This window comes from Acomys minous (assembly GCF_964271855.1).
Source record: "Acomys minous genome assembly, chromosome: 1".
Lineage (NCBI taxonomy): Eukaryota > Metazoa > Chordata > Mammalia > Rodentia > Muridae > Acomys > Acomys minous.
Window position 1 is genome coordinate 109,281,519 of NC_140483.1, and position 15,937 is coordinate 109,297,455.

General features: G+C 44.2%; 1 protein-coding gene across 3 annotated transcripts in view; it reads right to left on the reverse strand.

The window, feature by feature from the left end:
- Positions 1-7,795: 7,795 nt before the first annotated feature.
- Positions 7,796-15,937, reverse strand: part of ADHFE1 (alcohol dehydrogenase iron containing 1) — a 32,518-nt gene continuing 24,376 nt past the window's right edge. For all 3 annotated transcript variants that reach the window (XM_084785540.1, XM_084785539.1, XM_084785541.1), the window contains 2 exons: positions 15,501-15,658; positions 7,796-8,345 (listed from right to left, as the gene is read on the reverse strand). In XM_084785540.1, coding sequence (XP_084641666.1) covers positions 8,262-8,345; positions 15,501-15,658 — 242 coding nt within the window. In that variant the 3' untranslated portion in view covers positions 7,796-8,261. The remainder of the gene's footprint in view (positions 8,346-15,500; positions 15,659-15,937) is intronic.

Genomic DNA, 15,937 nt, shown 5'->3' on the forward strand with positions numbered 1-15,937 from the left:
GGGAAGGAAAATGTTCTATTTTTGAAGACTGTCAAGGAAAGTAAGGATGCTTTATTGGTCAGGTTTAATGAGGTGAAACAAAAAACAACAACCAAAATAAACAAAAAACCCAACCCTGTATTACATTAGCTACTGGGTCTCAGTAACCACCCATGACTTTTCCTCTATATAAGTACCAACAATTTAAATATATCCAAATCTGTAAATATGCTATATACTTCAATGCTTTTGTGAACCTTTGTTATGAAATAGTAATTTTCAAGAATAAAGCATTATAGAAATGCAGAAACAAACAGACAAACACTCAAACTGGGCTCGGAAGCAGGAGGAAACATCAGCTTCATAACAGGAAGGCTGCTGAGACGGACGCTCCTAGGGACTGTCTGGAGACTTTATGTCAATAACTTTGCTCTTTAGAGAGGGCTGCTCTCGCTCAGCTTGCAGGTTCTCTGTCCACCAACCTGGTAGATCTCAGGCTCCTGCAGGCTGATCTCCTAGCACCTGAAGTGGACCATGGAACCTTTGTTTTTAGGATGTGACTTCTAGAACACTCCTTACCTTTTGTTCTAATACGATATTATGGGAAAGAAGTGTTGGCTCCAGCACTCATCCATGCAGCTGAGGATCTGGGCACAAAGCCTTTCTCACTCAGGATGTGAGACTTTGGCCAACAAAAATAGCCTGTTTCATTCTTGTTCTATTTCTATTCTTCAAATACATATTGCCAGCTTACTGCTGTGGATACTGGCTATAACAGGAGAGGATGAAGATCTTCCATGATAAAGACATAAAGGTCCTTTACCCCTCGTTAACATATTAAAAAGAGAAATGGGGCAGATGATAAATGACAGACAGGCACACACACAGACAGGCACACAGATAGGCAACAGCCACACAGACAGACAGGCACATACACAGACAGGCACACACACAGACAGGCACACACACAGACAGGCAACAGCCACACAGACAGACAGGCACATGCACAGAAAAGCACAGAGATAGACAGGCACACAGAGAATGCTCAGAGGCCACTTCAAATCTGGGTTTCTTGATTTCTCTAGGGAGAGAAACAGCCCCTGAGAGACTTTTTTTCCTTTTCTGTTCCTTCCTTTATTCCTTTCTTCTTTTCTCCTCTTTTTTGCTGTTGACAGTGTGGATGATGAAATCCAGGAACTCACTAATGCTACTCAGATGCCACTGAGCTGTGTTCCCATCCCCTACTGAAAGATTTCGATGAAAGTATATTTTACGGTGACCATTCTGGATCCAGGGAAGGGAATGGCATGTAAAATGTTTAGAGATCGAGGCAAGAAAGTACTTAGAACAGTACTTGTGTAATCTAACCTCAGTGTAATCTCCTATTTTTCTCTTTGGGACTGTCTTTTCCAGCGTGGACTATTATAAAAAGTATCTATAGCCTAGGTTCTAACATTTATTTCTTACGGCTCTGGAGGCTGGGCGAGCCAACATGCATATTCTACCTGGAATAACCTCTTGAGAGGAAGGTGTCCTATTTCTTACTGTGTGTTTTTGTGTAGAGAGAAAGAGCTGTGGCCTCTTTCGCTTATTTTAAGGAGCCATAGCCTTATGACTTCAACTAAACTTAATCATCGCCCAAAGCTCTCAAGACACTTGGAGTCCTGGCTTCAGCACTGGGAAGATACAGATAAGTGGATGCATGGGCGATGTTGGTGGAAAACTAGGAAGAGTGAAACAAGAGGGATGGTTACGGATTGGCGGGGAAGAAAGGCGTAGAGGGAGGGACATCATCCTTCAAAAGGGTCTCTAGGAGCCTCTGTCTTACAGGGAGCCCTCCTTGCTGTTGGAGGCCATCAAGGTGGGACTTTGGGGACAGAGAAGTCACAGGGAGGCCCTGTCTGTTTAGTGCCTGGAACTAAGCTTAGGTATTCTGTGGTACTAAGAGTTTGCTCTTTTTTTTTTTTTGTGGGTGACAGGATTCCATCATCTCTCTCTGTCTTGGTAGCCCACGGCACAGCGCTCCTTCTCCTCCTTTCCTTTCATAGTTTTTAGTCCTTGCCACACAGCCGCAATTGTGAAAACTGATGACAATGACAAAGCAAGAGGGATGACTGGGCTTAAGGAACTCCCCTTCTAGAAAGCAGAGAGAACACTGCCTTCTCTATAAGATATTAAAAACATCAAATCTGTCCAAGAGCCAGCATCACGGTCCCATTCTTACACCTAACTGCTCAGTCCACACATTCCTGAAGGTCTCCATGGCAACTTAGCAATTACTTCTATGATTCAAGTGATGATACCTTTGTTTTTGATGGATGGGCAGCTCTTTAAGGGGCAGGACTTTATTTTACTAGTCTCTGTAGTCCCAGAACCTGGTATAAGCACTTTACACTGGGAGGTTACCCAAAGCAAGATCTGTATGTAGGGCCAAATCATTTGCCAGCAGTGTGACCTTCGTCAAATAATGTGACTTCCATGAGGCCCGGTTTTATCATCCGTAAGATGGTGACAACTTTAAGCTTTACAAAGCTGTTTTAATCAGCAAATGGTGCAACGTATGCAATATACATCTAGTGACCAACACAAGCATAAGATCAATATTGGGTCTATGGTTAACATTACTGAGCTAATGTCCTGGGGCCTGGTTTGGCAAGGCTGGTTTGGGGGGTAAACTCTGGCAAGGCATTTTACCTTTGGGAGCCTCTGTTTTTTAAAAACAACCATCTTCATTTGTAAAACCAGAAAAGGTATTAGTCTCTAAGATTTCACAAGTAATTCCCAAGGCCGTCTTTGATCACTGACCCTGCAAGCACAGCTTGTTAGCAACTCCCCAGGTGAATGTTTCAAATGAAGAGACTCTTCATCCAAAAGGATACTGAGGTGGCAAACCAACGTGGGACAAGATGTTCACCATCATGACGTGAATCAAATCGGTGACAATAGCTCCCTACAAATCTGCTAGAGTGACTGTGAGAAAACAACCGTGTAGGTCTCAGGGTGTAGCGTAGTTGGTGCAGGCTTTGTCTAGAATGCACGGAGCCCTAGGTTCAATCCCCGGTACCACATGAACACAGCTGTGAGGGTGCATTGCACACTGTGCTTGGTAGTGCAGCAGGCTTGAGGCCAGCTTGAACTATATGAGCTTCTGTTTCTAAATAGAAGAGTAGTTTGTCTTATAAATATTTGCCCTGTAACTATTGTCAATGCCATCAAGGGAGCATGTGCACATCCAGCTTCCAGAAGTTTCTGATTAGAGCAGCAACTTAGAGCCTTGGGGGCGGGGCTGGGTCTTGGGGGCGGGGGCGGGCCTTGGGGCGGGGGCGGGTCTTGGGGGCGGGGGCGGGGGCGGGTCTTGGGGACGGCTCTCTGTCTCTCTCAGTTCTCACAGCGCAGCAATCCTTGCACTTACATGCCCAGATGACTAGTAGAAAAAAGCATTTGGATATTGTTCTCAGCTAACAAAACCATGGCCCATGACTGTGATAACGCAGGCCTGTTGTCTAGGGAACCAATCCCAGGGGTCCAAGAAGGCAAAAATAACTAACAGATAAATAAATAAATAAATAAAAATAAGGCAAAAAAGGAAATAAATTGGTGGTTTTATAGTTTCATTTTCACTTCACTCAAGTTTTATAAGTTGATTTGAGTTAATCTGCCCTGTGCACTGTCAAGCTATCCAGTCATCTCTCCATCTCTATGCGTTCTGCAGATTCAAGTGAGCGTAGAACAAAGACATTCAGGGGACAATCGCACCTAAGACCACACGCACTATTGTTCTTGCTATGTAGTGTCTTGTGCCGCAGCAGGTCTCTGCCAGCATAAAGACATCACCAGATGTAGTCCTAGATCCTGCATCTCCACACACCTGCTTCTGCCATCTCAGCTCGGTGCCGCCTCCAGCGCACTGAATGCCAGCTGAAGGCAGCAGGGGTGGCAAGGGAGGTGTTTCCTATTCTGTGGCTTGTTCCAAGATGGCTGCCTGCAAACCAGGGAGCAGGTTAGAGGATGCCTTAGTATAACGGGCCTCGTAGTATGACACTGATGGAAAAAAAGATGTTGTCAGAAGTCCAAGGAACCCTTACTTTGCAGAGGACTCCAGATGCCTGGTATGAAAAAAATAGGTAAGACTTTATCACTAATCTTTGAGCAGGAAGTCAAATTAAATTGGCTTGAGAAGGCCCCAATCTCTCTCTCTCTCTCTCTCTCTCTCTCTCTCTCTCTCTCTCTCTCTCTCTCACACACACACACACACACACATACACACACACCTGTATTGGACATATACAGACTTTCCTCATGCTTGACATTCCCTAAACAACACAAAATAACTTTTTATACTGTATCAGACAATGTGAGTCATCTCCAGATGATCTAAATTATATGGGATTATAAGTAACATCTATATCATTTTATACAAAAGACTTGAGCATCTTAAGATTCTGGTACCCAAGGAATGTTCTGGAAACTCCCTGGATACCAAAGGTAAACCGTCCTGACTTAAAGCGCGCGTGCACGCACGCACGCACGCACGCACGCACACCCCCCCCAAACAAACAAACAAAAACAAAAACAACAAAAAAAAACCCCAACCAACCAAACAAACAAAAAGTGTGAATGAACCTCCCTTTATTTGCCATCATGCTAGGGTTCATGTTGAAGAGAGAGACAAGGAAGGGCATGAGAAGGCAACCCTAAGGTGAGGTACTGAGTACGTTTACAAACATGAGTCAAAAGCTCATGCTTAAAATGTAAGACTTCAACGCGGGGAAACTCAAGAGAGGGACTGGGAGCGTGAGACCTCCACAGATACTTCCATCTTCTGTGTCAGAACTCCACGGACACTCCCATCACCTGCCCCTGCTCTGCTGGGAGTGGAAGTTTAAGTCATCTCAGTATTACGGATGAATGATTAAAATTCCAAATTGTGAACCACTGTGTGCCTTTTAAAGCAGTGATCATGAAGCTTAAAGTGCTGCATCTCCTGGGAAAAGAGCTGAAAACTACCCATAACTCCCATGTGGGGACAAAAATGGAAAGAGAAGATGACACAACAACAGTCGTGTTTGGGTAAAGGGATTATATGCCAGTTTTCTTTTCTCTTGAGTATTTTAATTAGTTTCCAAGGTATAAAAATGTCTACAGATTGCAAAGTGATTAAACCACCCAGTTAAAAATTGAATATTTAAAGCCATAAAGAATGAAGGTTTGAAGTTAGCTGTCCTGGGTGTTCTCATGAGGGCTGCCCCATGGGACGACTTGGGCAGTCGTTGCAGTTTGAAGGGAGATTTCTTTTAAGCTGAGAGTGATTGGACTTGAAAAATCAGAGGAGCAATAGCAGAAGGAACCAGGCCCTCCCAAGCCAGCTGCCAGCAATTCAACCAAGGGCTTCAAGAACTAATTTCCGTCCCCACTCACTGTGGTTGTGCTCAGGAGACCTGCTTCCCCAGGCTATTGTAATGGGGATGGCCCTTGTCTGCCAATGGCTCCCCGGGGGCCAGGCACTTGATGGCAGCTGTCTGCTTGGGGTGACTGGCATCAGAAAATCACAGACTGTGCAATGTCGACCTGGTGGTGAACAGTTATCCTATGTGCACACCCCCTCCCCAGGGGTAGCGTGCCTCATTAGGGTACAGTTTCTAATGCAAACAACCATTAATCTTTTTTTTTTCCCCCTCAGGGTTAAAAGGCCAGAAAAGCAGTTTTTGTGCACACGCTTGCTTTCTGTTTTGAAACTGTATTTGTGTTTTACAAGAGCAGAATCACTTCATTGAATACTTAACAAACACCCTACAGCTGTGTCTAGAGTTATACAAACAATGCCAAACTCAACATAGCCCTTCCTGTTCATGGAGAAGGGACAAGAGAGCAAAACCAGTCTTCTGCTTATTGTGGCGTGTGACAATAAATCATGGTAACGCAGCCTAACTTAGAATGAATTAGCAATGTACGATTAAGTAAAAATGCTATCATACGTGGTAATTCTATGAATGTAGCATTATATAAACTCTTGGATGTCATTTGCTTAATTTCCCCTCCTTTGCCAAGAAAACCAAGTAAACCTGCAACTTTAGAAATGTTTTTAAAAGAAAATCAATAGAAAACTAGGATTTGGGTTTTTTTTTTTTTTTTTTTTGAGTTGGGGTTTCTCTGTGTCACCTTGGCTGCCCTAGACTTGCTTTGTAGACCAGGCTGGCCTCGAACTCACAGCGATCTGCCTGCCTCTGCCTCCCTGAGTACTGAGATAACAGATAACAGCCACCACACCTGGCTAACAAAACACTTCTTTTTCCATTTTTTTCAAATTGTAAAGAGCAAAATGATGGGGGAAAAAAAAAAAAAGACTTCCTAAATCTGTTTCTTAATGCATGGCCTTTAAATTTTTCCTTCGCAGCGTCATTGTCAATATGAACACCAGACATTTCTGGTGAGTCACATTTAGACATCTGGCTACTGTTAGGAAAAAGCATCAAATATATGAGGGATAAAGAATTCATTTTTATATCTCAAATTGTTTTTCATTAATTTTCTTGAATTCAAAATCTCACATTCAAGAGTAGGTAATGAATAAAATATATTCATAATATTTTCAAGCTAAAGAGGGCTTTGGCTAAGTAAAGTAATATTCAGATGACAGAGAGACAAAAATCCAGCACCCCAAAGTCTTCATGTTGCTCCCCATCTTGTGTTTTGAGAAAGTGTCTCTCATTAAACCTGGAGCTCACCAACAGGTGAGGTGGCTGGCCAGGGATCTTGGGACAGCCTGATGTTTCTGCACCCCTGGAGGTGGGGTGCCAGCTGTACCAGCTGTTAATGTGTGCGCTGTGGATTCAAGGTCAGGTCCTCAGGCCTGTGTGGCAAACACATTACTAACTTTTTCCTTGCTTGTCGTGTGTGTGTGTGTGTGTGTGTGTGTGTGTGTGTGTGTGTGTGTCCGCGCATAGTGCATGACCGTGTGCATGTGTAGAGGCCAGAGGTAGACGTTAAGTGTCTTCCTATTACTCTACATCTTATTTGTTGAGACAGGGCCTCTTGATGAATCTGGCCAGGATGGCCAGTGAGCCCTGGGGATCTGCTTGTCTCCGGCTGCCACCCCAGTGCCAAGTTTACAGTCGTATGAAGCTGTAGCTAGCATGTGCATGGATGTGGGGGAAGGATCTGGATTCAAGTCTTCACGTATGGATGGCAAGTGCTTTACCTGCAGAGCCATCTTCCCAGCCCTGCCTTCCCCCTTTCAGATTAGAAAACTGCTTTCTTTAAAAAACCTAGACAATATAAGTATATATAGAACACCAAGGGAGAGGACAGGCTAGGTGTGGCGTGCATTTAGATCTCAGTGCTGGGAAGACAGCGGTAAAAAGACCCAAGATTCAAGAGCAGCTTTGGCTACGTAGAAAGTTGAAGGCAGGTCTTAAACTGCAGTTACATATCAAATTTGAGGCTATTTTGGGATGGATGCAAGAGATTTATTCTCAACAAGCCAACAAACAAACCTGTGATGTCTGATGCCTCCCTATTCTGGCTGCTTTAAACGCCAAGAGCTGAGGATGCTGCTCCATGGTAGGTCATAGCCTAACGTGTGCAAGACCCTGGGTTCTAACCTCAGTACCTTAGAAGAAACCTGAATGCATAAAACACTAAGTGCACATTTCACCTTTGTTTTCTATTCCTCCAGTTTCCTGATATCTTTTATTATTTTGATCTGTTAACTTTTCTCTATACAGATACATTTATATATAGTTGAAGAGTTAAGTACACCATTATATAACTTTTCTGCCACCTGTTTTCTGCCAACATCCTTTATGAAACAGACATATTTCCAAGAGATTTACTTCATCTTTATTAATCTACCATGTCCTATATTAGAATGTATACATGAATATTTAGATCATTTTAATTTTTATTACCCAAATAGTGCTGTCAGACATCCTTATCATATTTCTTTGCACACTAATGCTAGTAGTTCTTTAGGATAAATCTCTAGATCCTGAAGTGTCTAGACATAGGCTACACATATTTATGCATTTGGTGGACAGTTTTGGTCCGTTTGGCACATGGACTGAGAGGCAGAATGTGAAGCAGGGTTTGGGGCAGGAACACCGACCCCTGGGGTGTGGCCCATTGGTTTTACAGATTGAACACCAAGGACTCTCCCAAAGGATAGAATCATATCACATTTAAATTAAGTGTGGAGATAAAAAGACAAAGGTGGAGCCTGATCAACGTCTTCTCCCTGTAACCTGTTGCCAGGGCCAATGGTGCTTCTTCCCAATAAATGGTAATTAGTACAGTTTCATCGATGCCTCAAACAAAGCAGACAAATCCTCTTCGGACTGGGCACGGGGTGCAAGCTTCGTTACCCTTTCCTGAAACATTAAATAAAAGGAATTATCTGGGGCTTGGGAACAATAGTTTGCCAATGCTATGTGGTTATGTAAATCAGCTTGGTCATTAGGGACAATGGCTACATGTTTTCAATATATCCCATGGAAATATCTTGGCGTGTTAATACATTCCTATAGCCCAGTACTTGAGAGGCAGGTCAGGAGGGTCATGAATTCAAGTCCAACTATATAGAAAGATTCTGGTTCAAAACAAGATGAGCAAAAACAAAAACAAACAAACAAACAAACAACAACAACAAACCCCCCCCCCCCCCGCACCCTCAGGTCCCAAGTCATATTCCTTGAATGGTCTTGGTTAATTCTCAACTCTCATTTATCAAGAACTACTTTTTTATGAGTCATCTTCTGCTCAAACGTCCAAAACCAACCCAGCCTGTACACCGATCAAAGTGGGCCAGTCAACAGCCGCTGCCAGCTGTCGCTGCACAGAGAGTCTGTGCCTGGTAAGGACAGTGCAGCAACGCTAAGAGAAATGTAACTGCTTTTCCTTGCTCAAGGCCACTTACTTCAGGGCTTGCTTTTAAGACACAGCTAAAAGGACTTTCTGCAGGACATGACTGTTCAGGCTATGTGAAACAAGGAATTCGTTTTTTTTTTTCCCTTATTGGCCAAAGTTTTATATTTACTTTTCCAAACTAGTCTGTTTAATTTCTCCAGTGATTTTTGTGGGTGGAGCTGGCGATGTCAACATCCTATGGCTGTGTGTTCTCTCAATGGCTCTACAGCCCTTTAGGAGCCATAGGACTAAAAGATGATGGTCACCTGCCACCCAGACAAAAGGAACAAACACAAACTCTTGTGGGCTCCGTTTTCTTGTGGTAAGCATGGGTTTGGTGTATATCCTGTTAGCAGGCAAGCACGGGAAGACAGAAGGGCAGCTGTGTTTATGCTCTGGCCATCTTCATCATAGCACTTAACATGCAGCAACTGTGTTATCAACAATAAGTTGTTGAGTTAATGAAGGTGGTAGGCAGAGGGGATCTTGGCATCTGACAGGTCACACATACAGGACAGACTGTTGACTCTGCTCAGCCCTCCAATTTTCCTTATTTCAGGTCAGACCAAAAAAAAAAAAAATCTCAAGTATATCTTTACATGAAGGTTCCCTTGACCTGAAATTTCAGTTTGTCAGCAAGTCTTTCAGACCAAGCTTCAAGATGAGCTATGTCCCCTTGCACCACACTCTTATCTCAGAGGCATCACCATGCCCCTGTCCTACCAACAGAGTCCCGCAGTGGGTTGTTTCCAATTTTTGCTCCACTATCGCCCTCTAGTGGTTATTCTCTCGACAGTCGCCAGATCTCCTTTACCCCCCGCAAGCAGAGACCTGAACGCACAAATTCGGGATAACTTCCTTTTGTGATGAGAACAAAATCATGGGGCTGCCTTTTAGCTCAGAAGAGTACTTGCCTAGCATGCAAGAAGCCCAGGATTCCATTTTCAGTACAACAGAGTCTAGGTATGGTGGCTCCCACTGCAGGTGGGTCAACAATTCAAGGCCATCCTCGGTTACATATCAAATTTGAGGCTATTTTGGGATGGATACAAGGGATTTATTCTCAACAAGCAAACAAACAAACCTGTGATGTCTGATGCCTCCCCATTCTGCCTGCTTCTCAGCTCCCCCTCTCCCACTGGCTCACTTCTCCTGCTAGTTTGCTGGAGACGGAGTCCCTGTGTAGCCCAGAGTAGCTTCAAACTCAGAGTTCACCACAGGCTTGTACTACTGATCCTTCTGCCCCTGCTTCCTGAGTGCTGGTGTTACAGGTTCACGCCACCAGACCCAGGTCCATCAGCCCTCTTACATTTTAGCCTTTCTCTCCATCCTTTTCCTAGTTGCCATGTCTGGATTGGGCGTGTCACACAAGACACTTGACTACCCTCACTGGAGTTCCCTCCATATTCTCCCCATGGGATTTCTCTCTAGCTCATTACTCAGGCTCTCCATCCCACTAGTGGTCATCACCTGAAACTCCTTACACCTCACTCGCAGATGCAGATGCTTGTCTCTCCTAAGGAGAAAAAAAGGCAAGCCCCAGGCATAAGCCCTAAAACCCTTGAAGGAACATATGAACAGTACATGTGATATATTAATGTTCAGAATATAAATATTCTTAGAGCACGAGGGCAAAAATACCAAATGGACCAATCCAGAAAATCAGCAGCAGACTTGAATGAACATTTCTCCAAAGCAAAAATATATAACTGGTGCCTAGGCACAGGACAAGATGGCCGGTAGTCTTAGCCTGTAGTGGGGGCGCAAATCTAATCCACTCCACACCACTTGGATGGCTATCATAGAAATAATGGAAACTAACAAGTGCTGGCGATGATGAATAGGGCTGGAACCCTTTGTGTTGTTAATAGGAATGTAAGTGGCGCAGACACTATGGAAGAATTTTACCAGTGCATCAGAAAGCTAAAGACTGGGCTGAGATTGGAAGCACAAGTTGGAAATCCCGGCACTTGGCAAGTGATAGTGGAGATCACCAAGGTAAACCTGGCTTACATAGTGAGATCCTGTCTCACACGAACCAAACCAAACAAGATTAGCACAGGAGTTAGCTGTTTTATTCATAGATATTTACTCCAAAAACACTGAAAGAAGGGATGCAAGCAGACACTTGCACACCAGTGTTCAAAACAGCCAGAGGTGGAACCAACCTAAGTGTCTTTTAACACATACATGAAATGGATAAGCAAACTGTGGTGTATCCACACAAGGAAATATTACTCAGCTGTAAACAGGAGCAGGGTTTGACACATGCTACAACACTGGTCAACACATTAAGGTAAAATAAACCAGTCACAGAAGGATTGACAGTGCACGGTTCCACGTACATGGGTTGCCTAGCGTAGGCACTTTTAGAGACAGGAAATAGATCTGGAGCTACTGTGAGAAGCAGGCTGTGAGAAAGGCAACAGGACAGTTGTTGTTTGGTGGGCGCAGAGCTACTTGGGGTGCTGAAAAAAGTTCTACAGTGGATAATGGTTTACTGTGGGTGTGTTAAATAGCATTGAACTATACACATAAAAGTTATTAAAATGATACATTAATGTTACTTTACTACAGTTAAAAATAAAAATGAGGATGAATGATATCTTGGAGAAAGTGGAAGAAAATGCTGGTAAATATGAATGATACAAAGGCAAGATTTTTATATTCTAGCAGATCTTGTTAATAGTTATTTATCAATCTGTCATTTATCTACATATCTATTATCTATCCTATCTTTATGCCTTATCTGATTATTTATCATCTATTTGAAAGCAATTGTCATCTATTTCTTATAATTAATCTATCTATATCTATTTATCATCTATCTATCTTCTATCTCTTTACTATCTATCTATCTATCTATCTATCTATCTGGTTTGTGGCAGGATGAAGAGCTGAATTTCAGTGTGTGTTACGGCCAGAGACATCTCGTTACAACAAAGAAGGGTCCCCTGACGAGCTCAGAGTCTTTCACCACGATCTGTCCTGGACGTCCAGGGGCAGCTGAGCCCAAGCCTTTGCTAGCTTTCCCTTTCACATTTCTGGCCCCAGTGATTGGGCAAATACAGACAAAGCGTCTGATCCTACGCCATATAAAAGTCCAACGATTTCAGAATGAAGATGTGTTGAACAATGTGCTATTATTTACAGACAGGAAGACCAAAGAACGACTGATTAACACGGGCGCTGAAAAAAACATTTCTACTTTTAGCACATTCATAAAATAGCACTGTTTCAGCTGGTCCGTCTACCAAGCGTGGGAGTGCTCACTTGGGCAGACAGCTCTCCCCAGTAATGAAATGTTTTGATTTGAAATGTAAATGTTTCTTTCCAGAGGTTTCAGAAATCCAGCTCTGAGGATTAATTTGTTCTTGCCCACTCCCTCTGCAGCTGGGCCATGCAGTTGGAAGCCTCTGTGTGCATTTGCTGCCACTCGCACGGGCTGCAGTGTTTGGTTAAGAATACTGGCCTGCTCGTTCCTTCTAGAGAAAACTGACCCCTGACTGCTGAACATAAAAGAGCCTTTATCAAATACAAACCATATTAAACAACCTTTCTGGCAAAGGCTCTTTGCAGGAGCCAGCATATCCTACTACATTAAATCTGATAGATATTAATGAGTGAAGATTGGCCCACTGTGTGTGTAAAATTCTGAGGTTGCCACCACATTCCTGTAACATGTACGCCAGTTCTTCACCTACAAGTTACTTCTGTTCTAGTGGCAGATCTCTGCTGCTGTGATAAAACACTGACCAAATCCACCTTGGGGTAGGGGGAGGCTTATTTCACCTTAACAGCTCCCCAGGCTGCAGTCTGACACTGAGAGAAGTCAGGGCAGGAACGCAAGGCAGGCACCTAAGGGCAGGATCTGACGCAGTGACCGCAGAGGAGTGCTGTTTCCTGGCTTGCTTTCATGCTGCCAAAATCAGTACCTCGTGGGAGACTCTTACATATAACCAAGTTTGGCTACCAGCTTAAGAGGCAGCCTTGGCCCCCTCTGGACCACAGATTCTGTGTGCTGGCCCTCAGGAAATACATCCCAGAAGATCTCTCAGTGCTGTTGGTCTCTGATTAATCAAAGCTGATTTTTCAGTCCCAGCTAACCAGAAGCCACAGAGTCTTACTTCAAAATGGCAACCAAATGGCCTGTCTTCCCCCTGAAACTCCGTGAGCCAGTGCTCCATCATCCGCCTCTCTCTCTAACATTGCAAGCTCCCACGAGAGCTTTGTAAGCCCTGAGGACTCAGTGGCCTCAAGTCCAAAGTCCTCAGATCCTTCTACAAAACTCTCAAAACAATATATCTATGTCTATCACCACAATACCACATTCTCTGGTACCAATTTCTGTTCTAGTTTGGTGTTGGTTGCCATGAGATAAACACCACGCTCCAAAGCAACTTTGGGAGGAGAGTTGTTGTTGTTTTGAATTGATTTACAGGTTATAGTTTATCACTAAGCGAAGTCAAGGCAGGCACTGAAGCAGAGAACAACCGGGTGCTGCTTACTGGCTTGTTCTCTCTGTGGCTTGCTCAGCTGCCCAGGGGTAGCAGTATCACCACTCCCCGTGAGATGGGTCCTCCCACGTCACTAATCCCTATAAACAAGAGCACAGGCTGCTCTGATGGAGGCACATCCTCAGCTGGGGTCTCCGCTTCCCTGATGAGTCCAGTTAGTGCCATGTTACAAAAACCAACTAGCACAATAATGCTTGGAAGTAAGAAAAGTCATATTTTAATTTTAAAAAAATCACATTGTTATTTATTATGTGCCCCATGGTACGTGTGTGGTGGCCAGAGGACAACTTGTGGGAGCCAGTTTCCTCTACCATGTGAGTACTCAAGTCATCCTGTTTTAGCAGCAAGCACCGTTACCTGCCCAATCACCTCACTGGTCTAAGAAATTCTTATTTTTGAAATGGTCCTGGGATAAACTTCAGAAAAGACCGTATCCCTGAAACAATGCCATGAAGCCAGAAGCCACATTAAAATCATGGTGGCTCTGGAATTCATGGACAGGCTTTCATGGCTGCCTTGGTTTCACTCAGTCTTAGCTAACACCAAGCCACTCGCTCACCTGGGCAGAAGGCTTTAGGAGGAGAAGCTGCAGGTGTGATTCATTCAACATGCCAACCATTTGCCAGCCAATGGTTGGTTGCCAGCATGTTTGGTGCTGGGTGCAGCCAAAGAGGAAGGGGCAAAGCAGGTCTCTAGGCTTGAACAAAACAACTACAATAGCTCTACAAGCTCTTACATTTGCCTCAACAGGCTGCAAGTATGGATTGGTTTGGCATCAATGCTCCATCTCAAGACACTGTTTTTCTCACTCATTTACACTGTTAGATACAATTGGATCTGCTGGGCTTGAATCTAAGTCAGAGAAACTAGTGGTTCATGGGCCATATTTCATTAGTATACTGAGAGGCCACGGAACTGGGTGCATTAAGGACCCAGTTGATGATTTTCTTAAAAGGTGGAAACTTTTAAATTACTCACACAGGAACCTAAATTTATACTTAATTATAATATAAAGGCTGCTCATCCAATTACATGGGTCATTGTTTTCCAGCTCACTGAGGTTCCCTACTCCCTGTTGCCTCAAATTACTTTGTTCACTGCTGTTCCCTACATTGCTTCTGTGGACATATGAACGTGTGAGCTAAAACTGTACAGGCATCTTCTGTGAGTGGTGAGGTCAACAGTCTGATCAAAGATAGAGTGGGCAAGAAGGTACTAGTTTGAGCCCTTGCTTTCCTGGAGTGGGGTGAGGAAAAGGCACCACTCTTTCTGGTAAGCAAGCTGTCAATAAGGAAAGCAGGAGAGCTGGAATCACCATGGGGCTCTTTTGTCCAGCATTAGCCACTCACAGACCCCCACCTCCCAACCCTTCACCCCATTGACAAAGAAGACTTGGGGAGCACACTGGGAGTGGTAAGCATGGTGTGGTCCATTGACCCAGGATCTGAGCCCCACTACTTTATGGTAAATTGCAATAAATCAGGATCATTGCCTATTACAATCCGGGTGGACCAGCTCCAGAGAGGTCCAAACAGACCACATCTTCATGTGGTTCTTGTGAGACAGAGTTTTTTTTTTTTAATCCATAACGATTCTATGTTATAAATGGGAGTGATTTAGTTCACACTTTTCAGCAAAATTTAAGTGAATAAAATAAGGCGCAGAGGGACACAGATGTGCGTGAAATATATACAACGCCCCCAAATGTTTCCAATGCGAACTCCGAATAGTTTCAACTTAAAAGCGATGCTGTATTCCACAGAACAGTTGGAATCTGTGATGTTTTATGGTGGAAAATCGCATCGGTGGTCCTTTTGAAATGGTTTTGCACCGTCTTGCAGCGGACTTCTGAAACAGGAGCGATGTAGGGAAGGCAGAGGCTTCCATAGCTCATGTCAGTTTGGCAGTTTGGCAGTTCATAAAGGATCCTTTTAGTTTTGCCATGATTTATGGACAAGCATAAAGGCACGGGGGCCAGGCTAGTTTTTCACTGTGGGTTCTCTACTGGTGGTGAGGGTTGCTGCAAGACCACGAGGAGACCTGATTGTGGTCCCCTGTGGCTCTTGTGCTTGGCAAGCATGAAGGTCGTGGTGTGACTCTTACCTGGGGCAGTGTTCCTTTCACCAGTGAAGGGATGTCATCCTTGGAGTAGCCAAGGGCCGAGAGACCATCATCAACATTTAGGTCAAATAGGAAATTTCGGAGGGTATCTGCCAACACAAGCCCAGCATCTTGGATCCTAGCAGTGCGGATATCAGCTCCTGGAAGACAAGTTCAGACCATAGCAATAGACAGATGTAGCTTCCAGGTGTAGCTCAGTTACAATACCAGCTGGGTATGTAATTTGTACATGATGCCACCCCCAAACACTGAGGTCCAAGGCACCACTAGGAGTCCCTGAGATGCTTCTGTAATCAGTGGTCATGCCCACGCATGACACACTGGCAAGGTCAGGCTGAAGAGCCAACAGCTCTTTAAGACAAGCAGACTGGGGACTCTGGTTCCTCCCTGCCCCCCTCCCCCCACTTTTGTGGTGAGGA